General features: G+C 43.7%; 1 protein-coding gene across 1 annotated transcript in view; it reads left to right on the forward strand.

Annotated features, from left to right (window-relative positions):
• Positions 1-24,002, forward strand: part of LOC120017348 (A disintegrin and metalloproteinase with thrombospondin motifs 14-like) — a 106,604-nt gene that overhangs the window by 59,174 nt on the left and 23,428 nt on the right. Inside the window, exons 5-6 of the mRNA XM_038960099.1 lie at positions 11,612-11,695; positions 16,809-16,965. Of these exons, the coding sequence (XP_038816027.1) occupies positions 11,612-11,695; positions 16,809-16,965 (241 nt within the window). The remainder of the gene's footprint in view (positions 1-11,611; positions 11,696-16,808; positions 16,966-24,002) is intronic.

Genomic DNA, 24,002 nt, shown 5'->3' on the forward strand with positions numbered 1-24,002 from the left:
GTGTTGTTGAGACATATCTGGTCTAGTGTTGAGACATATCTGGTCTAGTGTTGAGACATATCTGGTCTAGTGTTGTTGAGACATACCTGGTCTAGTGTTGTTGAGACATATCTGGTCTAGTGTTGTTGAGACATATCTGGTCTAGTGTTGTTGAGACATATCTGGTCTAGTGTTGTTGAGACATATCTGGTCTAGTGTTGTTGAGACATATCTGGTCTAGTGTTGAGACATATCTGGTCTAGTGTTGAGACATATCTGGTCTAGTGTTGTTGAGACATATCTGGTCTAGTGTTGTTGAGACATATCTGGTCTAGTGTTGTTGAGACATATCTGGTCTAGTGTTGTTGAGATATATCTGGTCTAGTGTTGTTGAGACATATCTGGTCTAGTGTTGTTGAGACATATCTGGTCTAGTGTTGTTGAGACATATCTGGTCTAGTGTTGTTGAGACATATCTGGTCTAGTGTTGAGACATATCTGGTCTAGTGTTGTTGAGACATATCTGGTCTAGTGTTGTTGAGACATATCTGGTCTAGTGTTGTTGAGACATATCTGGTCTAGTGTTGTTGAGACATATCTGGTCTAGTGTTGTTGAGACATATCTGGTCTAGTGTTGTTGAGACATATCTGGTCTAGTGTTGTTGAGACATATCTGGTCTAGTGTTGTTGAGACATATCTGGTCTAGTGTTGAGACATATCTGGTCTAGTGTTGTTGAGACATATCTGGTCTAGTGTTGTTGAGACATATCTGGTCTAGTGTTGTTGAGACATATCTGGTCTAGTGTTGTTGAGACATACCTGGTCTAGTGTTGTTGAGACATACCTGGTCTAGTGTTGTTGAGACATACCTGGTCTAGTGTTGTTGAGACATATCTGGTCTAGTGTTGTTGAGACATATCTGGTCTAGTGTTGAGACATATCTGGTCTAGTGTTGAGACATATCTGGTCTAGTGTTGAGACATATCTGGTCTAGTGTTGTTGAGACATATCTGGTCTAGTGTTGTTGAGACATATCTGGTCTAGTGTTGTTGAAACATATCTGGTCTAGTGTTGAGACATATCTGTGTGTGTGTGTGTGTGTGTGTGTGTGTGTGTGTGTGTGTGTGTGTGTGTGTGTGTGTGTGTGTGTGTGTGTGTGTGTGTGTATTTTGAAACATATCTGGGCGTGTGTGTTTGTGATGGTTTCTGCACACTTTATTGTTAAATTATGCTTTGAAGTTAACTTTGAACAGGCATTAAACTGGAAGAGAATAACATCTATCTTCCATGTTTTGTTGTGGTCAATATCCTATATAATGTCCTTATTATTATTATTATTATTATTATTTGTATTTTTTTACGTTCTTGTTTCATCGCTGCAACTCTCCAACGGGCTCGGGAGAGGCAAAGGTCAAATCATGCGTCCTCCGAAACATGACCCCCCCCCCCCAAATCCGCGTTTCTTAACACCAGCCGCTTAACCCAGAAGCCAGCTGCACCATTGAACTGATGATGAGGTCAGCCTGCAGGCGCTTGGCCCGCCACAAGGAGTCGCTAGAGCACGATGAGCCAAGTAAAGCCCCTCCGGCCAAACCCTCCCCTAACATGGACAACGGTGGGCTTATTGGACGCCGCCCTACGGGACTCCCGGTCACAGCCGGTTGGGACACGGCCTGGGTTCGATCCCAGTCTGTAGTGACGCCGCAACACTGCGATGCGGTACCTAGGAAGGCTGCACCACTCGGGAGGCTCAACGGCAGTCTATTTCATCCATACATTTTAGTTTAAGACACAGTTGAAGAAAAAGGAAAACGATGCAGTAAAGCATCGAGACATATTCACACAAACTGTCTAGTAACCGCAGCCAGTACATCAGGTTCATGTCTGGGCACACATACAAAGTTCAAAACAAACCAATCATAGAAGACTGATTGTATGTATAGCTTACATATATGTTTTCATAGCATATATATTTTCTAGGACAACAGGTTAAAGAGTCACCTGTGAGAAAAAAAATCATTAGAAAGGTTGTTTTTTTTATGTGGAACTCAATGAACCCTGTGTCTCCTGGTCCCTACTGGTCTCCAGTCAGCTGACTCGGCATGTTGATAATCATGATCCATAACCAAGCGGGACTGTTGCTGTTCTAAGACTTCTATATGTAGCTATAGAAACAGAAACAAGATTCCAAGTCCCTCCACCCATCCCTGGTTCTTTTCCTCAAACCAGCATTCAGCAAACCACAAATTGAAGCTGTTGATTGACTCTATAGGACCCTAGAGGGAGTGTTGATGTGTAGTGGATGGTTTGATGAGGATTAAACATGCTCGGATGGAAATGTTACTTAGGCTACGTCACAAATGGCTCCCTATTCCGTAGTGCACTATGTTTGACCAGAGCCTTATGGGTTGAGTAAACCTAGGAGGGGGGAAAAGTCAACTTAAAATTGTCTGTTTGCTCAACTTGTCTCATATGTTCATTAAACTATGAATTATTATTTGGGCATCTTAACTAAAAAAAAGTGCATCTGGTTACAAGCACAGTGCTTTTAACATACAATGTTTTCAATGTATATATTTGACACACATTGATATTTATGCATGTTCATTTATATATATATATATATGTCCTCACCTGGGATTTGAACTCACAACCTCTTGTTTCACATCATTCTGATCTTCCTGTTAAACCACCATGTCTGTCTGGTATCAGTTAATCTGACTATTCTCTCATCATTCATTTACTTATTTCAGCAATTTAAGGGTTTTCTGTTTTGTTGTCTAATGTTGTTGGGGAATATTACTCTGTTTAAATGGTACTTCTTAATCACTATGGTGAATAGAATCGTTTTTCTGGAGTGTCCTTTTAACAGAGGTGAGATTTACTTTGAAGTGCAAAGTGTAGCAATACAGGTGAAATCAGTCATTGACACATACATGGTGGAGACGCAGGAAGATTCGAATGCTGTGAACCAAGAGGTTGTGAGTTCAAATCCCAGAGAAGAACTTGTTAAATAACAATTACTGTATGAATGAACAGAGACCGTGTCAAATATGTCAGTTGAAAACATTGTATATTAAAAGCACTGTTTGTGTCTAACTAGTTCCAGTGCCTTTTTTTTTTTAGTTAAGATGCGCAAATAATAATTTTTGTTGAATGAACATATGAGACAAGTTGAATGAACATATGAGACAAGTTGAATGAACATATGAGACAAGTTGAATGAACATATGAGACAAGTTGAATGAACATATGAGACACGTTGAATGAACATATGAGACACGTTGAATGAACATATGAGACACGTTGAATGAACATATGAGACACGTTGAATGAACATATGAGACACGTTGAATGAACATATGAGACACGTTGAATGAACATATGAGACACGTTGAATGAACATATGAGACAAGTTGAATGAACATATGAGACAAGTTGAATGAACATATGAGACACGTTGAATGAACATATGAGACAAGTTGAATGAACATATGAGACAAGTTGAATGAACATATGAGACACGTTGAATGAACATATGAGACAAGTTGAATGAACATATCATTTTATGTTCACCTACGTTTTTCTCCAGTTGGACCTACAGGAAATTTGTCCCAACTCAATTTTTTTTAGTTCAGGTAACACTTAGACCGAATTAGTTGAGTCAACTAAAAAAGGCTGTGGAACCAGTTATTTCATAATAATTAGTTGAAACAACTTACAGATTGGAATTCCATGTTGGTTTGAAGCTCCTCCATTAAGTCTCCACACATTCCAGAGCGTCATTATTGGACCGTGTTACAGTCATCAAAGCATTTCTAGGTCAGAGCGTCATTATGGGACCGTGTTACAGTCATCAAAGCATTTCTAGGTCAGAGCGTCATTATTGGACCGTGTTACAGTCATCAAAGCATTTCTATTCCAGAGCGTCATTATGGGACCGTGTTACAGTCATCAAAGCATTTCTAGGTCAGAGCGTCATTATGGGACCGTGTTACAGTCATCAAAGCATTTCTAGGTCAGAGCGTCATTATTGGACCGTGTTACAGTCATCAAAGCATTTCTATTCCAGAGCGTCATTATGGGACCGTGTTACAGTCATCAAAGCATTTCTAGGTCAGAGCGTCATTATTGGACCGTGTTACAGTCATCAAAGCATTTCTAGGTCAGACTAGCTCAGCCGTTGCATAATAACAGTGGTTTCATTTGGACGCGTGCCAATGTTTTAACAAGACGTCGCACATGATCGCCTGTTGAATCACAGCTCATAAGAATAGAGGGAGAACGACTCCACAGTCCCATAGCCAGGAAGGCCCAGCACCAGCATGACAAGCACTCACTGTGGACAGCAGCATCCCATTACCACCCACCCACTGTGGATAGCAGCATCCCATTACCACCCACCCAATGTGGACAGCAGCATCCCATTACCACCCACCCAATGTGGACAGCAGCATCCCATTACCACCCACCCACTGTGGATAGCAGCATCCCATTACCAGCCACCCACTGTGGATAGCAGCATCCCATTACCAGCCACCCACTGTGGATAGCAGCATCCCATTACCAGCCACCCACTGTGGATAGCAGCATCCCATTACCACCCACCCACCCACTGTGGATAGCAGCATCCCATTACCAGCCACCCACTGTGGATAGCAGCATCCCATTACCAGCCACCCACTGTGGATAGCAGCATCCCATTACCAGCCACCCACTGTGGATAGCAGCATCCCATTACCAGCCACCCACTGTGGACAGCAGCATCCCATTACCAGCCACCCACTGTGGACAGCAGCATCCCATTACCAGCCACCCACTGTGGATAGCAGCATCCCATTACCACCCACCCACTGTGGATAGCAGCATCCCATTACCAGCCACCCACTGTGGATAGCAGCATCCCATTACCAGCCACCCACTGTGGACAGCAGCATCCCATTACCAGCCACCCACTGTGGATAGCAGCATCCCATTACCACCCACCCACTGTGGATAGCAGCATCCCATTACCAGCCACCCACTGTGGATAGCAGCATCCCATTACCACCCACCCACTGTGGATAGCAGCATCCCATTACCACCCACCCACTGTGGATAGCAGCATCACATTACCACCCACCCACTGTGGACAGCAGCATCCCATTACCACCCACCCACTGTGGATAGCAGCATCCCATTACCAGCCACCCACTGTGGATAGCAGCATCCCATTACCACCCACCCACTGTGGATAGCAGCATCCCATTACCACCCACCCACTGTGGACAGCAGCATCCCATTACCACCCACCCACTGTGGATAGCAGCATCCCATTACCAGCCACCCACTGTGGACAGCAGCATCCCATTACCAGCCACCCACTGTGGACAGCAGCATCCCATTACCACCCACCCACTGTGGATAGCAGCATCCCATTACCACCCACCCACTGTGGATAGCAGCATCCCATTACCAGCCACCCACTGTGGATAGCAGCATCCCATTACCAGCCACCCACTGTGGACAGCAGCATCCCATTACCAGCCACCCACTGTGGACAGCAGCATCACATCACCCACCCACTGTGGATAGCAGCATCCCATTACCAGCCACCCACTGTGGACAGCAGCATCCCATTACCAGCCACCCACTGTGGATAGCAGCATCCCATTACCACCCACCCACTGTGGACAGCAGCATCCCATTACCACCCACCCACTGTGGATAGCAGCATCCCATTACCACCCACCCACTGTGGACAGCAGCATCCCATTACCACCCACCCACTGTGGATAGCAGCATCCCATTACCAGCCACCCACTGTGGATAGCAGCATCCCATTACCACCCACCCACCCACTGTGGATAGCAGCATCCCATTACCACCCACCCACTGTGGACAGCAGCATCCCATTACCACCCACCCACTGTGGACAGCAGCATCCCATTACCACCCACCCACTGTGGATAGCAGCATCCCATTACCACCCACCCACTGTGGATAGCAGCATCCCATTACCACCCACCCACTGTGGATAGCAGCATCCCATTACCACCCACCCACTGTGGACAGCAGCATCCCATTACCACCCACCCACTGTGGATAGCAGCATCCCATTACCACCCACCCACTGTGGATAGCAGCATCCCATTACCACCCACCCACTGTGGATAGCAGCATCCCATTACCAGCCACCCACTGTGGATAGCAGCATCCCATTACCAGCCACCCACTGTGGATAGCAGCATCCCATTACCACCCACCCACTGTGGACAGCAGCATCCCATTACCACCCACCCACTGTGGATAGCAGCATCCCATTACCAGCCACCCACTGTGGATAGCAGCATCCCATTACCAGCCACCCACTGTGGACAGCAGCATCCCATTACCAGCCACCCACTGTGGACAGCAGCATCACATCACCCACCCACTGTGGATAGCAGCATCCCATTACCAGCCACCCACTGTGGATAGCAGCATCCCATTACCAGCCACCCACTGTGGACAGCAGCATCCCATTACCAGCCACCCACTGTGGACAGCAGCATCCCATTACCACCCACCAACTGTGGATAACAGCATCCCATTACCAGCCACCCACTGTGGATAGCAGCATCCCATTACCACCCACCCACTGTGGATAGCAGCATCCCATTACCACCCACCCACTGTGGACAGCAGCATCCCATTACCACCCACCCAATGTGGACAGCAGCATCCCATTACCAGCCACCCACTGTGGATAGCAGCATCCCATTACCAGCCACCCACTGTGGATAGCAGCATCCCATTACCACCCACCCACTGTGGACAGCAGCATCCCATTACCACCCACCCACTGTGGATAACAGCATCCCATTACCAGCCACCAACTGTGGATAGCAGCATCCCATTACCACCCACCCACTGTGGATAGCAGCATCCCATTACCACCCACCCAATGTGGATAGCAGCATCCCATTACCACCCACCCACTGTGGATAGCAGCATCCCATTACCACCCACCCAATGTGGATAGCAGCATCCCATTACCAGCCACCCACTGTGGACAGCAGCATCCCATTACCACCCACCCACTGTGGATAGCAGCATCCCATTACCACCCACCCACCCACTGTGGATAGCAGCATCCCATTACCAGCCACCCACTGTGGACAGCAGCATCCCATTACCACCCACCCACTGTGGATAGCAGCATCCCATTACCACCCACCCACCCACTGTGGATAGCAGCATCCCATTACCAGCCACCCACTGTGGATAACAGCATCCCATTACCAGCCACCAACTGTGGATAGCAGCATCCCATTACCAGCCACCCACTGTGGATAGCAGCATCCCATTCCATGTATGCAAAACCAAACCGTCAGAGAGCAGACAGACAGACAGACACACACACACACACACACACACACACACACACACACACACGCACACATTCTCTCTGTAAAGGGGATTGCTTCCACTCCTGTGCTGTCGAGTGGAAGCACATTGGTGTGAACTATTGAGCCAAGTGGATCAGTATTCAGTAGGGGTGTTTGTCCTGTCAGGTTCTATGTCAGATTATTACAGGTTATTGTTCAGTAGGGGTGTTTGTTCTGTCAGGTTCTATGTCAGATTATTACAGGTTATTGTTCAGTAGGGGTGTTTGTCCTGTCAGGTTCTATGTCAGATTATTACAGGTTATTGTTCAGTAGGGTTGTTTGTCCTGTCAGGTTCTATGTCAGATTATTACAGGTCATTGTTCAGTAGGGGTGTTTGTCCTGTCAGGTTCTATGTCAGATTATTACAGGTTATTGTTCAGTAGGGTTGTTTGTCCTGTCAGGTTCTATGTCAGATTATTACAGGTCATTGTTCAGTAGGGGTGTTTGTCCTGTCAGGTTCTATGTCAGATTATTACAGGTTATTGTTCAGTAGGGTGTTTGTCCTGTCAGGTTCTATGTCAGATTATTACAGGTTATTGTTCAGTAGGGTGTTTGTCCTGTCAGGTTCTATGTCAGATTATTACAGATTATTGTTCAGTATGGGTGTTTGTCCTGTCAGGTTCTATGTCAGATTATTACAGGTTATTGTTCAGTAGGGGTGTTTGTCCTGTCAGGTTCTATGTCAGATTATTACAGGTTATTGTTCAGTAGGGGTGTTTGTCCTGTCAGGTTCTAAATCAGATTATTACAGGTTATTGTTCAGTAGGGGTGTTTGTCCTGTCAGGTTCTATGTCAGATTATTTCAGGTTATTGTTCAGTAGGGGTGTTTGTCCTGTCAGGTTCTATGTCAGATTATTACAGGTTATTGTTCAGTAGGGTGTTTGTCCTGTCAGGTTCTATGTCAGATTATTACAGGTTATTGTTCAGTAGGGTGTTTGTCCTGTCAGGTTCTATGTCAGATTATTACAGGTTATTGTTCAGTAGGGGTGTTTGTCCTGTCAGGTTCTATGTCAGATTATTACAGGTTATTGTTCAGTAGGGGTGTTTGTCCTGTCGGGTTCTAAATCAGATTATTACAGGTTATTGTTCAGTAGGGGTGTTTGTCCTGTCAGGTTCTATGTCAGATTATTACAGGTTATTGTTCAGTAGGGTGTTTGTCCTGTCAGGTTCTATGTCAGATTATTACAGGTTATTGTTCAGTAGGGTGTTTGTCCTGTCAGGTTCTATGTCAGATTATTACAGGTTATTGTTCAGTAGGGGTGTTTGTTCTGTCAGGTTCTATGTCAGATTATTACAGGTTATTGTTCAGTAGGGGTGTTTGTCCTGTCAGGTTCTATGTCAGATTATTACAGGTTATTGTTCAGTATGGGTGTTTGTCCTGTCAGGTTCTATGTCAGATTATTACAGGTTATTGTTCAGTAGGGGTGTTTGTCCTGTCAGGTTCTATGTCAGATTATTACAGGTTATTGTTCAGTAGGGGTGTTTGTCCTGTCAGGTTCTATGTCAGATTATTACAGGTTATTGTTCAGTAGGGTGTTTGTCCTGTCAGGTTCTATGTCAGATTATTACAGGTTATTGTTCAGTATGGGTGTTTGTCCTGTCAGGTTCTATGTCAGATTATTACAGGTTATTGTTCAGTAGGGGTGTTTGTCCTGTCAGGTTCTATGTCAGATTATTACAGGTTATTGTTCAGTAGGGTGTTTGTCCTGTCAGGTTCTATTTCAGGTTATTACAGGTTATTGTTCAGTATGGGTGTTTGTCCTGTCAGGTTCTATGTCAGATTATTACAGGTTATTGTTCAGTAGGGGTGTTTGTCCTGTCAGGTTCTATGTCAGATTATTACAGGTTATTGTTCAGTAGGGGTGTTTGTCCTGTCAGGTTCTATGTCAGATTATTACAGGTTATTGTTCAGTAGGGTGTTTGTCCTGTCAGGTTCTATGTCAGATTATTACAGGTTATTGTTCAGTAGGGGTGTTTGTCCTGTCAGGTTCTATGTCAGATTATTACAGGTTATTGTTCAGTAGGGTGTTTGTCCTGTCAGGTTCTATGTCAGATTATTACAGGTTATTGTTCAGTAGGGGTGTTTGTCCTGTCAGGTTCTATGTCAGATTATTACAGGTTATTGTTCAGTAGGGGTGTTTGTCCTGTCAGGTTCTATGTCAGATTATTACAGGTTATTGTTCAGTAGGGGTGTTTGTCCTGTCAGGTTCTATGTCAGATTATTACAGGTTATTGTTCAGTAGGGTGTTTGTCCTGTCAGGTTCTATGTCAGATTATTACAGGTTATTGTTCAGTAGGGGTGTTTGTCCTGTCAGGTTCTATGTCAGATTATTACAGGTTATTGTTCAGTAGGGGTGTTTGTCCTGTCAGGTTCTATGTCAGATTATTACAGGTTATTGTTCAGTAGGGGTGTTTGTCCTGTCAGGTTCTTTGTCAGATTATTACAGGTTATTGTTCAGTAGGGGTGTTTGTTCTGTCAGGTTCTATGTCAGATTATTACAGGTTATTGTTCAGTAGGGGTGTTTGTTCTGTCAGGTTCTATGTCAGATTATTACAGGCTATTGTTCAGTAGGGTTCTTGTCCTGTCAGGTTTTGTGTCAGGTTATTAGCATGATATTAGTGTTAAATGGGCAATCTGGGATTTAAACAACAACAAGTGAACACCCACCACTTTTTGGGAGGCGTACAGCTGAGGGATGGCGCTGGAGAAATGCAACCACTCAAATTCATAGACCGAGCTATGGATGCTAGTTAATGTTTATTGTTCATGTTAAGAGAGAGTATTTAATACAGGGGCTTTTTACTGTAGCAGCATAGATACCAGTTGTAGGTAGAATAGAGATATTTAGTGAGAGAGACTTTGCGGTTCTGTTAACTTGATCGTCCTACCTCTGGAGGGCTGGCCCTGGCTGGCTGCCTTATCTTTCTGGAGGGGCAGTCCTGGCTGGCTGCCTTATCCTTCTGGAGGGATGGCCCTGGCTGGCTGCCTTATCCTTCTGGAGGGCCGGCCCTGGCTGGCTGCCTTATCCTTCTGGAGGGCCGGCCCTGGCTGGCTGGCTGTCTTATCCTTCTGGAGGGCCGGCCTCGGTTGGCTGGCTGCCTTATCCTTCTGGAGGGCCGGCCCTGGCTGGCTGGCTGTCTTATCCTTCTGGAGGGCCGGCCTCGGTTGGCTGGCTGTCTTATCCTTCTGGAGGGCCGGCCTCGGTTGGCTGGCTGCCTTATCCTTCTGGAGGGCCGGCCTCGGTTGGCTGGCTGCCTTATCCTTCTGGAGGGGCAGTCCTGGCTGGCTGGCTGCCTTATACTTCTGGAGGGCCGGCCTCGGTTGGCTGGCTGCCTTATCCTTCTGGAGGGCCGGCCTCGGTTGGCTGGTTGCCTTATCCTTCTGGAGGGGCAGTCCTGGCTGGCTGGCTGCCTTATACTTCTGGAGGGCCTGCCTCGGTTGGCTGGCTGCCTTATCCTTCTGGAGGGCCGGCCCTGGCTGGCTGGCTGCCTTATCCTTCTGGAGGGCCGGCCTCGGTTGGCTGGTTGCCTTATCCTTCTGGAGGGGCAGTCCTGGCTGGCTGGCTGCCTTATACTTCTGGAGGGCCGGCCTCGGTTGGCTGGCTGCCTTATCCTTCTGGAGGGCCGGCCTCGGTTGGCTGGCTGCCTTATCCTTCTGGAGGGCCGGCCCTGGCTGGCTGGCTGCCTTATCCTTCTGAAAGCTAAACAAACTACCAGCTATGTTTTTGCCAGATGTGACGTGCTGTGTAGAGTCTTTGATGTAGGCCTGTGTACATCTGTGTACTATGAGCTATCATCACATCACGTATTAAGAAGCACACTATGAGATGATGAATCTAGCATCAGAAGCACACTATGAGACGATGAATCTAGCATCAGAAGCAATCTCATATGGGACAACGTCCCAAATGGAACCCTATTCCCTATATAGTGCACTACTTTTGACCAGGCCCCATGTTTGTTACCATTGACGTGACAATGACCATAAGAGTTGGCAAGACAGCACAAACAGATCTGAGACCAGGCTATAGACTCCTTCACCCCTTAGTGCCTGTGGGGTGGAGCAAACCATGCACCACATTCCTAAGGTCTGTCCAATCTACCAACTCAGCGGAGGGCCTACTCACCCTCAACTCAGCAGGACCGGAAGCAATGGCTTGGCTAAAGGAATTCACTAAATAAATAAATTAATGTTGTTTATCTCTCTGGCTGCTTCCCTTAGGTTGATGAGATCTACCACGATGAGTCCTTGGGAACCAACATCAACATCGTCCTCGTCCGCATGATCATGGTTGGGTACAGACAGGTAAGACTTCTCATCTTCCTGATCACGGTCAGGTACAGACAGGTAAGACTTCTCATCTTCCTGATCACGGTCAGGTACAGACAGGTAAGACTTCTCATCTTCCTGATCACGGTCAGGTACAGACAGGTAAGACTTCTCATCTTCCTGATCACGGTCAGGTACAGACAGGTAAGACTTCTCATCTTCCTGATAACGGTCAGGTACAGACAGGTAAGACTTCTCATCTTCCTGATCACGGTCAGGTACAGACAGGTAAGACTTCTCATCTTCCTGATAACGGTCAGGTACAGACAGGTAAGACTTCTCATCTTCCTGATCACGGTCAGGTACAGACAGGTAAGACTTCTCATCTTCCTGATCACTGTCGGGTACAGACAGGTAAGACTTCTCATCTTCCTGATCACGGTCAGGTATAGACAGGTAAGACTTCTCATCTTCCTGATCACGGTCAGGTACAGACAGGTAAGACTTCTCATCTTCCTGATCACGGTCAGGTACAGACAGGTAAGACTTCTCATCTTCCTGATCACGGTCAGGTACAGACAGGTAAGACTTCTCATCTTCCTGATCACGGTCGGGTACAGACAGGTAAGACTTCTCATCTTCCTGATCACGGTCAGGTACAGACAGGTAAGACTTCTCATCTTCCTGATCACGGTCGGGTACAGACAGGTAAGACTTCTCATCTTCCTGATCACGGTCAGGTACAGACAGGTAAGACTTCTCATCTTCCTGATCACGGTCAGGTACAGACAGGTAAGACTTCTCATCTTCCTGATCACGGTCAGGTACAGACAGGTAAGACTTCTCATCTTCCTGATCACAGTCAGGTACAGACAGGTAAGACTTCTCATCTTCCTGATCACGGTCAGGTACAGACAGGTAAGACTTCTCATCTTCCTGATCACGGTCAGGTACAGACAGCTAAGACTTCTCATCTTCCTGATCACGGTCACGTACAGACAGGTAAGACTTCTCATCTTCCTGATCATGGTTGGGTACAGACAGGTAAGACTTCTCATCTTCCTGATCACGGTCGGGTACAGACAGGTAAGACTTCTCATCTTCCTGATCACGGTCAGGTACAGACAGGTATGACTTCTCATCTTCCTGATCACGGTCAGGTACAGACAGGTAAGACTTCTCATCTTCCTGATCACGGTCAGGTACAGACAGGTAAGACTTCTCATATTCCTGATCACGGTCAGGTACAGACAGGTAAGACTTCTCATCTTCCTGATCACGGTCAGGTACAGACAGGTAAGACTTCTCATCTTCCTGATCACGGTCGGGTACAGACAGGTAAGACTTCTCATCTTCCTGATCACGGTCAGGTACAGACAGGTAAGACTTCTCATCTTCTTGATCACGGTCAGGTACAGACAGGTAAGACTTCTCATCTTCCTGATCACGGGCAGGTACAGACAGGTAAGACTTCTCATCTTCCTGATCACGGTCGGGTACAGACAGCTAAGACTTCTCATCTTCCTGATCACGGTCGGGGAAAGACAGGTAAGACTTCTCATCTTCCTGATCACGGTCAGGTACAGACAGGTAAGACTTCTCATCTTCCTGATCACGGTCAGGTACAGACAGGTAAGACTTCTCATCTTCCTGATCACGGTCGGGTACAGACAGGTAAGACTTCTCATCTTCCTGATCACGGTCAGGTACAGACAGGTAAGACTTCTCATCTTCCTGTTCACGGTCGGGTACAGACAGGTAAGAGTCTCTCTCTCTCGCTCTCTCTCGCTCTCTCTTTCTCTCTCTCTCTCCAGGGCTCCAGGGGCGATAATGGGTGGCCATGGGAAATCAACTAATTGTGTCACAAATAGTGTTGAAATTGGCTTAAACTAGGATGCATTGTATTGAATAACTGTTTCAATTGTTAATTTGTATTTGCCCTAATTTATTCAAATCGATCAATTTGAAGTGATCCATCTTGATCCATATATCCATCCATCTTGATCCTTCCAGACACACATTAAGCATCTCCAATCCAAAATGAAATCTAGAATCGGCTTCCTATTTCCCAACAAAGCATCCTTTACTCATGCTGCCAAACATACCCTCTAAAAACTGACTAACCTACGGATCCTTGACTTTGGCGATGTTATTTACAAAATAGCCTCTACTCAGCAAATTGGATGTAGTCTGTCACAGTGGCATCCGTTTTGTCACCAAAGCCCCTTATACTACCCACCACTACAACCTGTATGCACTCGTTGGCTGGCCCTCGCCTCATATTTGTCACCAAACCCACTGGCTCCAGGTTATCTATAAGTCTTTGCTAGGTAAAACCCTGCCTTTTCTCAGCTCACTGGTCAGCATAGCAGCATCCACCCATAGCACGCGCTCCAGCAGGTATATTTCACTGGTCACCCCCAAAGCCAACTCCTCCTTTGGCCGCCTTTTCTTCCAGTTCTCTGCTGCCAAAGACTGGAACGAATTGCAAAAATCACTGAAGCTGGAGACTTATATCTCCCTCACTAACTTTAAGCATCAGCTGTCAGAGCAGTTTACCGATCACTGCACCTGTACACAGCCCATCTGTAAATAGCCCACTCAACTACCTCATCCCAATATTGTTATTTATTTTTTTGCTCATTTGCACCCCAGTGTCTCTACTTGCACATTCATCTTCTGCACATCTATCACTCCAGTGTTTAATTGCTAAATTGTAATTATTTCGCCACTATGGGCTATTTATTGCCTTACCTCCCTAATCTTACTACATTTGCACACATTGTATATAGATTTTTCTGTTGTGTTATTGAATGTACGTTTGTTTATCCCATGTGTAACTCTGTGTTGTTTGTGTCTCACTGCACTGAGATGCAGTACCTTAGACCGCTGCGCCACTCGGGAGCCCCACTAACCTTATCTAATAGGTTAATGACTGTAACTGTGCTGCTGGCAACAATTTAATTGAGTTATTTTTGCCAATGTTTACGACACCTGTCATATTCATAAATTGTTCTACGCTCTCAAACGAGAATGCTCAGGAATCAGAGCAGACTTGTGGGCAAAAAAATCACTGGCATGTTTTGGCCCGTGGCCGCCTGTCGCCGACCCCTGATAGTCCTTCATGGGGCTCCCGATTTATCTATAGGATCTGTGTCATTTATGATACTATATACTGTATCTCCCGAGTGGCGCAGCGGTCTAAGGCACTGCATCTCAGTGCTAGAGGCGTCACTACAGACCCTAGTTTGATCCCGGGCTGTATCACAACCGGCCGTCCCATAGGGACTCCCAACAATTGGCCCAGCATCGTCCAGGTTAGAGGAAGGTTTGGCCGGTGTAGGCCATCATTGTAAAATAAGAATTTGTTCTTAACTGACTTGCCTAGTTAAAATATATATATATATTCTCCTCAAGCACAAGAACCCTCTCCAGGCTGTTGCTGTAAAACAATAAGGATGACTCCCAAATGGTACTCTATTCCCTATATAGTGTACTGCTTTTCCCTATATAGTGTACTACTTTTTCCTATATAGTGTACTACTTTTCCCTATATAGTGTACTACTTTTCCCTATATAGTGTACTACTTTTTCCTATATAGTGTACTACTTTTTCCTATATAGTATACTACATTTCCCTATATAGTGTACTACTTTTCCCTATATAGTGTACTACTTTCCCCTATATAGTGTACTACTTTTCCCAATATAGTGTACTACTTTCCCCTATATAGTGTACTACTTTTTCCTATATAGTGTACTACTTTTCCTTATATAGTGTACTACTTTTCCCTATATAGTGTACTACTTTTCCCTATATAGTGTACTACTTTTTCCTATATAGTGTACTACTTTTTCCTATATAGTGTACTACTTTTCCCTATATAGTGTACTACGTTTCCCTATATAGTGTACTACTTTTCCCTATATAGTGTACTACTTTTCCCTATATAGTGTACTACTTTTTCCTTATATAGTGTACTACTTTTTCCTATATAGTGTACTACTTTTCCCTATATAGTGTACTACTTTTCCCTATATAGTGTACTACTTTTTCCTATATAGTGTACTACTTTTTCCTATATAGTGTACTACTTTTCCCTATATAGTGTACTACTTTTCCTTATATAGTGTACTACTTTCCCCTATATAGTGTACTACTTTTTCCTATATAGTGTACTACTTTTCCCTATATAGTGTACTATGTTTCCCTATATAGTGTACTACTTTTCCTTATAGTGTACTACTTTTTCCTATATAGTGTACTACTTTTCCCTATATAGTGTACTACTATTCCCTTTATAGTGTACTACTATTCCCTTTATAGTGTACTACTATTCCCTTTATAGTGTACTACTATTCCCTTTATAGTGTACTACTATTCCCTTTATAGTGTACTACTATTCCCTTTATAGTGTACTACTATTCCCTTTATAGTGTACTACTATTCCCTTTATAGTGTACTACTATTCCCTTTATAGTGTACTACTATTCCCTTTATAGTGTACTACTTTTTCCTATATAGTGTACTCCTTTTCCCTATATAGTATACTACTTTTCCCTATATAGTGTACTACTTTTCCCTATATAGTGTACTACGTTTTCCTATATAGTGTACTACTTTTCCCTATATAGTGTACTACTTTTCCTTATATAGTGTACTACTTTTCCCTATATAGTGTACTACATTTTCCAATATAGAATACATCATTTTCCATATATAGTGTACTGCTTTTGACCAGGGATGGTAGTACACCCTAGGTACAGTATGTTCTCAATAACTAAATATTACATGATGTTTTAGTCATTGAGTAGATGCTCTTATCCAGGGCAACTAAAAAGCAGTGCTTTCAACTCAAGTAGCTAAAACAAGCATGCTGATCCCGATCATTGCAGGTAAAAGCATTTTGAAGTAGTCGTCTATGTGCTGAATAAGAGTAATAATGATGATTAAACACTGTGAGACCATCCTATTCAGCAGTTATGGTAGGCTGTTAGCCCAAACAGCAGGCACTCAGGCTATCAGGCCAACTCCTTGTCGCTCATTGGCTTAACAACGACAGCAATGGAGTTGGCAAGAGCACCAACAGATCTGGGATCAGGCTCGTAGATTGTTTCTGAAATGAGAACGGTATTCTTCTGTCCTCAGTCCATCAGCCTGATCGAGCGTGGGAACCCGTCCCGTAGCCTGGAGCAGGTGTGTCGCTGGGCCAACACGCAGCAGCGCCGGGACCCCGATCATGCTGAGTACCATGACCATGCCATCTTCCTCACAAGGCAAGATTTTGGTCCCGCAGGTATGCAAGGTACTGTATTTCTCTCGATCGAGGCCTGTGCAGACTGATACGACAGATATCTCCTTCCATTCACAAGGGTTGGTTCCTTTCAAGGCTAGCTCAGGTAAGGTCTCTGGAAACTTGACAGAGTTGGGGTCCGTTTCAATTCCAAGTCCATTCCGGAAGTAAACTTAAATTCCAATTCCGGATTTTTCCTCCCCCCCTTATTGTCACGGCTGTTGAAGGAGGAGGACCAAGGTGCAGCGTGGTGAGCGTACATTTTCTTTTTATTAGATAAAAATGACGCCAAACAAAACAATAAACACTACAAACACAAACCGTGAAGCTCAAAGGCTATGTGCCCTAAACTAAGTCAACTTCCCACAAAGACAGGTGGGAAAAAAGGCTTCCTAAGTATGGTTCCCAATCAGAGACAACGATAGACAGCTGTCCCTGATTGAGAACCATACCCGGCCAAAACATAGAAATAGAAAATCATAGAAACACAAAACATAGAATGCCCACCCCAACTCACGCCCTGACCAAACCAAAATAGAGACATAAAAAGGATCTCTAAGGTCAGGGCGTGACACTTATTGCTTTTCAATTGGAATTGGATTGTCAGTTTACTTCCGGAATTCTTTTATTAGTGATGGACTGGACCCCAACCATGCTGGGATCTTACAGGGAAGCAGGCAGCTGCTGCTGTGGTCCAGAAATGGGGTCCATCCCAAGTGGCACCCTATTCCCTATATTGTGCACTATATTGTGACCAGAACCCAATGGGCCCTGGCCAAAAATAGTGCATAAAGGAAACAGGGAGCCATTTGGTGATGCTGACATGGTCCTGAGCATGTTTACATCCGCCAGGGGTGACCTCACATAACACTGAGTATTTTCCAACCCTTTGCTGACTGACTGGACATTGGTGCCAACCTATGTTTCCAAAAATACCATCAGATCTACAAAATAATGGTTTCTGGCATGTAGGGAAAAAAACATGAAAATGCTCAGAAATGGTTTGATTTTTCCTTTTTCCAGTATTTATAGTTTCCAGGTAGTCTGTAAGTAGCTTCTAATTTAAACAAAAATACGAAATGTCCTCTCTGTGTTGTTTTACATAATACACCTCATCTAAGATCATCTCTACTTACATCATCACAGTTTAAATCAATGTGAACCGAAGTACTCCCACTCTGTCTATTTGTAAGACAAGTGAATGAAGATAGACATGTTGACTTTAATACGCATAGACTTGAAATCGTTTAAAGACAAAGAATATAAGTACCACAGTAACTATTTTCTCTCTGAGTAACTTCTAGAGGGAACACTTCAAGTTCAAGGTTAAAGTGTTTGAAAATATATTAAAGTATATTACTTAGTATTTGTTATAAAATGTACACATCCACATTACCGTATGTATTTTGGAACAAGATCTGTACAGTTGTTTTTTGCGTCACAACACGACCACAAGCACAACACCGTTTCTTGAGACTTTGGTCACTGCAACGCAAGGCTTTGAGAAACAAACCTCTTGCTCCCTTCTTTTGAAGTTCACTGTCACATATTGACTTTTGACTTTGGTTGAACTTTGAGGCACATGTCATGTTTAAAAAAGACCGTCAGAAACGATCTGTTTTTGCTTTTCACACTTCAAACGTTACCGTAGCAGCCAGCGATGTTATGGCCATAACAGGCCCATCTCTAAGGCACCGTGGGATGGGTTGGGACTGGCCTCTTCAACTAGGGAACAACCTTCCAGGCTTAGGGGTAAACATCACACTCTGTTGCCAGAGTTTTATGATGACTTGGAGGATTTTACACCCAAATACAGACCCACGAGACCTTAGAGGAAACTCCTATTTATAACAAGTCAGCAAAAATAAATACATGGAAACGGTCCAGAATCTATGTAACGCTGTATTTTAAACTTTAATATCTTAAATCTTAACATCTGAATGCAAATCTGATGAGATTAATGAGGGATGAAAATCATAAAACAAAATCTGAAGATTTTGTTATTGAATGTATGTGATTGTCCTCTCACTGTATCAGTAACCACTGACAGGTATGTTGAATGTATGTGATTGTCCTCTCACTGTATCAGTAACCACTGACAGGTATGTTGAGTGTATGTGATTGTCCTCTCACTGTATCAGTAACCACTGACAGGTATGTTGAATGTATGTGATTGTCCTCTCACTGTATCAGTAACCACTGACAGGTATGTTGAATGTATGTGATTGTCCTCTCACTGTATCAGTAACCACTGACAGGTATGTGGAATGTATGTGATTGTCCTCTCACTGTATCAGTAACCACTGACAGGTATGTTGAATGTATGTGATTGTCCTGTCACTGTATCAGTAACCACTGACAGGTATGTTGAATGTATGTGATTGTCCTGTCACTGTATCAGTAACCACTGACAGGTATGTTGAATGTATGTGATTGTCCTCTCTCACTGTATCAGTAACCACTGACAGGTATGTTGAATGTATGTGATTGTCCTGTCACTGTATCAGTAACCACTGACAGGTATGTGGAATGTATGTGATTGTCCTCTCACTGTATCAGTAACCACTGACAGGTATGTTGAATGTATGTGATTGTCCTGTCACTGTATCAGTAACCACTGACAGGTATGTTGAATGTATGTGATTGTCCTCTCACTGTATCAGTAACCACTGACAGGTATGTTGAATGTATGTGATTGTCCTCTCACTGTATCAGTAACCACTGACAGGTATGTTGAGTGTATGTGATTGTCCTCTCACTGTATCAGTAACCACTGACAGGTATGTTGAATGTATGTGATTGTCCTCTCACTGTATCAGTAACCACTGACAGGTATGTGGAATGTTTGTGATTGTCCTCTCACTGTATCAGTAACCACTGACAGGTATGTTGAATGTATGTGATTGTCCTGTCACTGTATCAGTAACCACTGACAGGTATGTGGAATGTATGTGATTGTCCTCTCTCACTGTATCAGTAACCACTGACAGGTATGTTGAATGTATGTGATTGTCCTGTCACTGTATCAGTAACCACTGACAGGTATGTTGAATGTATGTGATTGTCCTCTCACTGTATCAGTAACCACTGACAGGTATGTTGAATGTATGTGATTGTCCTCTCACTGTATCAGTAACCACTGACAGGTATGTTGAATGTATGTGATTGTCCTCTCACTGTATCAGTAACCACTGACAGGTATGTTGAGTGTATGTGATTGTCCTCTCTCACTGTATCAGTAACCACTGACAGGTATGTTGAATGTATGTGATTGTCCTCTCACTGTATCAGTAACCACTGACAGGTATGTTGAATGTATGTGATTGTCCTCTCACTGTATCAGTAACCACTGACAGGTATGTTGAATGTATGTGATTGTCCTCTCACTGTATCAGTAACCACTGACAGGTATGTTGAATGTATGTGATTGTCCTGTCACTGTATCAGTAACCACTGACAGGTATGTGGAATGTATGTGATTGTCCTCTCACTGTATCAGTAACCACTGACAGGTATGTTGAATGTATGTGATTGTCCTCTCACTGTATCAGTAACCACTGACAGGTATGTTGAATGTATGTGATTGTCCTCTCACTGTATCAGTAACCACTGACAGGTATGTGGAATGTATGTGATTGTCCTCTCACTGTATCAGTAACCACTGACAGGTATGTGGAATGTATGTGATTGTCCTGTCACTGTATCAGTAACCACTGACAGGTATGTGGAATGTATGTGATTGTCCTCTCACTGTATCAGTAACCACTGACAGGTATGTGGAATGTATGTGATTGTCCTCTCACTGTATCAGTAACCACTGACAGGTATGTGGAATGTATGTGATTGTCCTCTCACTGTATCAGTAACCACTGACAGGTATGTGGAATGTATGTGATTGTCCTCTCACTGTATCAGTAACCACTGACAGGTATGTTGAGTGATTTATCTATAGGATCTGTGTCATTTATGATACTATATACTGTATCTCCCGAGTGGCACAGTGGTCTAAGGCACTGCATCTCAGTGCTTAAGGCGTCACTACAGACACCCTGGTTCGAATCCAGGCTGTATCACAACCGGCCGTGATTGGGAGTCCCATAGGGCGGCGCACAATTGGCCCAGCGCCGTCCGGGTTTGGCCGGGGTAGGCCGTCATTGTAAATAAGAATTTGTTCTTAACTCACTTGCCTAATTAAAGAAATAAAAATATGTAAATTACTGACTCATGTCATCCTCTCATATCATTCATGGAATATATAGGTGTGATTTATACTGAACAAAAATATAAACGCAACATGTAAAGTGTTGGACCCATGTTTTATGAGCTGAAATAAAAGATCCCAGAAATTTTCCATACGATAAAAAAACGTATTTCTCACAAATTTTGTGCACAAATTTGTTTACATCCCTGTTAGTGAGCATTTCTCAATTGACAAGATAATTCATCCACCTGACAGGTGTGGCATATCAAGAAGCTGATAAAACAACATGATCATTACACAGGTGCACCTTGTGCTGGGGGACAATAAAAGGCCACTCTAAAACACAATGCCACAAATGTAGGAGCTTACAATAGGTATGCTGACTACATGAATGTCCACCAGAGCTGTTTCCAGATAATGTAATGTTAATTTCTCTACTATAGGCCGTCTCCGTTGTTTTAGAGAATTAGGCAGTACGTCCATCCGGCCTCACAACCGCAGAGCACGCGTAACCACACCAGTCCAGGACCTCCACATCCGGCTTCTTCACCTGTGGGATGGTCTGAGACGGAATAATTTCTGCACAAACTGTCAGAAACCGTCTCAGGGAAGCTCAAATGCGTGCTCGTTGTCCTCACCAGGGTCTTGACCTGATTGCAGTGGGCAAATGGTCACCTTCGATGGCTACTGGCACGCTGGAGACGTGTGCTCTTCATGGATTAATCCCGGTTTGAACTGTACCGGGCAGATGGTACACAGCGTGTATGGCGTCGTGTGGGCGAGCGGTTTGCTGATGTCAACGTTGTGAACAGAGTGCCCCACGGTGGTGATGGGGTTATGGTATAGGCAGGCAGGCATAAGCTACGGACAATGAACACAATTGCATTTTATCAATGGCAATTTGAATGCACAGAGATAACGTGACGATATCCTGAGGCCCATTGTCGTGCCATTTATCCGCCACCATCACCTCATGTTTCAGCATGATAAAGCACAGCCTCATGTCACAAGGATTTGTAAACAGTTCCTGGAAGCTGAAAATGTCCCAGTTCTTCCACGGCCTGCATACTCACCAAACATGCCACCCACTGAGCATGTTTGAGATGTTCTGGGTCGACATGTATGACAGCGTGTTCCAGTTCCCGCCAATATCCAGCAACTTCGCACGGCCATTGAAGAGGAGTGGGACAACATTCCATAGGCCACAATCAACAGCCTGATCAACTCCTTGTGGAGGAGATGTATCTGTATTCCCAGTCATGTGAAATCCATAGATTAGGGCCTAATGAATTTATTTCCAATGACAGATCTCCTCATATGAACTGTAACCCAGTAAAATCTTTGAAATTGTTGCATGTTGCGTTTACATTTTTGTTCAGTGAATAACTATAGCTTCTGCACTATAATTACTGTACCATAGCTACTGTACTATAGCTAATGTACTGTAACTACTGTACCATAGCTACTGTACCTACTGCAACTTTTTCTCATACTCTTCCATGCCAAGCTCACCATGGCTTTTTCATGGGAATGTATATAGTCTACATTCTCTTGAAGATCTTTTATCTGTCTCCAGATAAAGGGCTTAGCTAGCGCATCTCCATTGCTTTCATGTTGTGCCATTTTGCTTGCAGCATTTAAATAGGTGATGAGCAACTAAACTATTATGGAAGAAGAAACACCATCCACCATTCTAACTAAGTAGAACTAAGTCTAACTCAGCCATTCTAACTAAGTAGAACTAAGTAGAACTAAGTCTAACTAAGCCATTCTAACTAAGTAGAACTAAGTCTAACTAAGTAGAACTAAGTCTAACTAAGCCATTCTAACTAAGTAGAACTAAGTCTAACTAAGCCATTCTAACTAAGTAGAACTAAGTCTAACTAAGTCTAACTAAGCCATTCTAACTAAGTAGAACTAAGTCTAACTAAGTCTAACTAAGCCATTCTAACTAAGTAGAACTAAGTCTAACTAAGTCTAACTAAGCCATTCTAACTAAGTAGAACTAAGTCTAACTAAGCCATTCTAACTAAGTAGAACTAAGTCTAACTAAGTCTAACTAAGCCATTCTAACTAAGTCTAACTCAGCCATTCTAACTAAGTAGAACTAAGCCAGTCTAACTAAGTAGACTAAGTCTAACTAAACCATTCTAACTAAGTCTAACTAAGTCTAAGTCTAACTAAGCCATTCTAACTAAGTCATTCTAAGTAGAACTAAGTCTAACTAAACCATTCTAACTAAGTCGAACTAAGCCAGTCTAACTAAGTCTAACTCAGCCATTCTAACTAAGTAGAACTAAGCCAGTCTAACTAAGTAGACTATGTCTAACTAAACCATTCTAACTAAGTAGACTAAGCCAGTCTAACTAAGTAGAACTAAGTCGAAGTACAACTAAGTCTAACTAAGCCATTCTAACTAAGTCTAACTAAGCCAGTCTAACTAAGTAGACTATGTCTAACTAAACCATTCTAACTAAGTAGAACTAAGTCGAAGTACAACTAAGTCTAACTAAGCCATTCTAACTAAGTACAACTAAGTCTAACTAAGTACAACTAAGCCATTCTAAGTAAGTACAACTAAGCCATTCTAAGTAAGTACAACTAAGTCTAACTAAGCCATTCTAAATAAGCCATTCTAACTAAGTATAACTAAGTCTAACTAAGCCATTCTAACTAAGTAGAACTAAGTAAAACTAAGTCTAACTAAGTCTAACTAAACCATTCTAACTAAGTCCAACTAAGCCAGTCTAAATAAGTACAACCAAGTCTAACTAAGCCAGTCTAAATAAGCCATTCTAACGAAGTATAACTAAGTCTAACTAAGTACAACTAAGCCTAACTAAGCCAT

This window comes from Salvelinus namaycush, chromosome 22 (genome assembly GCF_016432855.1).
Source record: "Salvelinus namaycush isolate Seneca chromosome 22, SaNama_1.0, whole genome shotgun sequence".
Classification (NCBI taxonomy): Eukaryota; Metazoa; Chordata; class Actinopteri; order Salmoniformes; family Salmonidae; genus Salvelinus; species Salvelinus namaycush.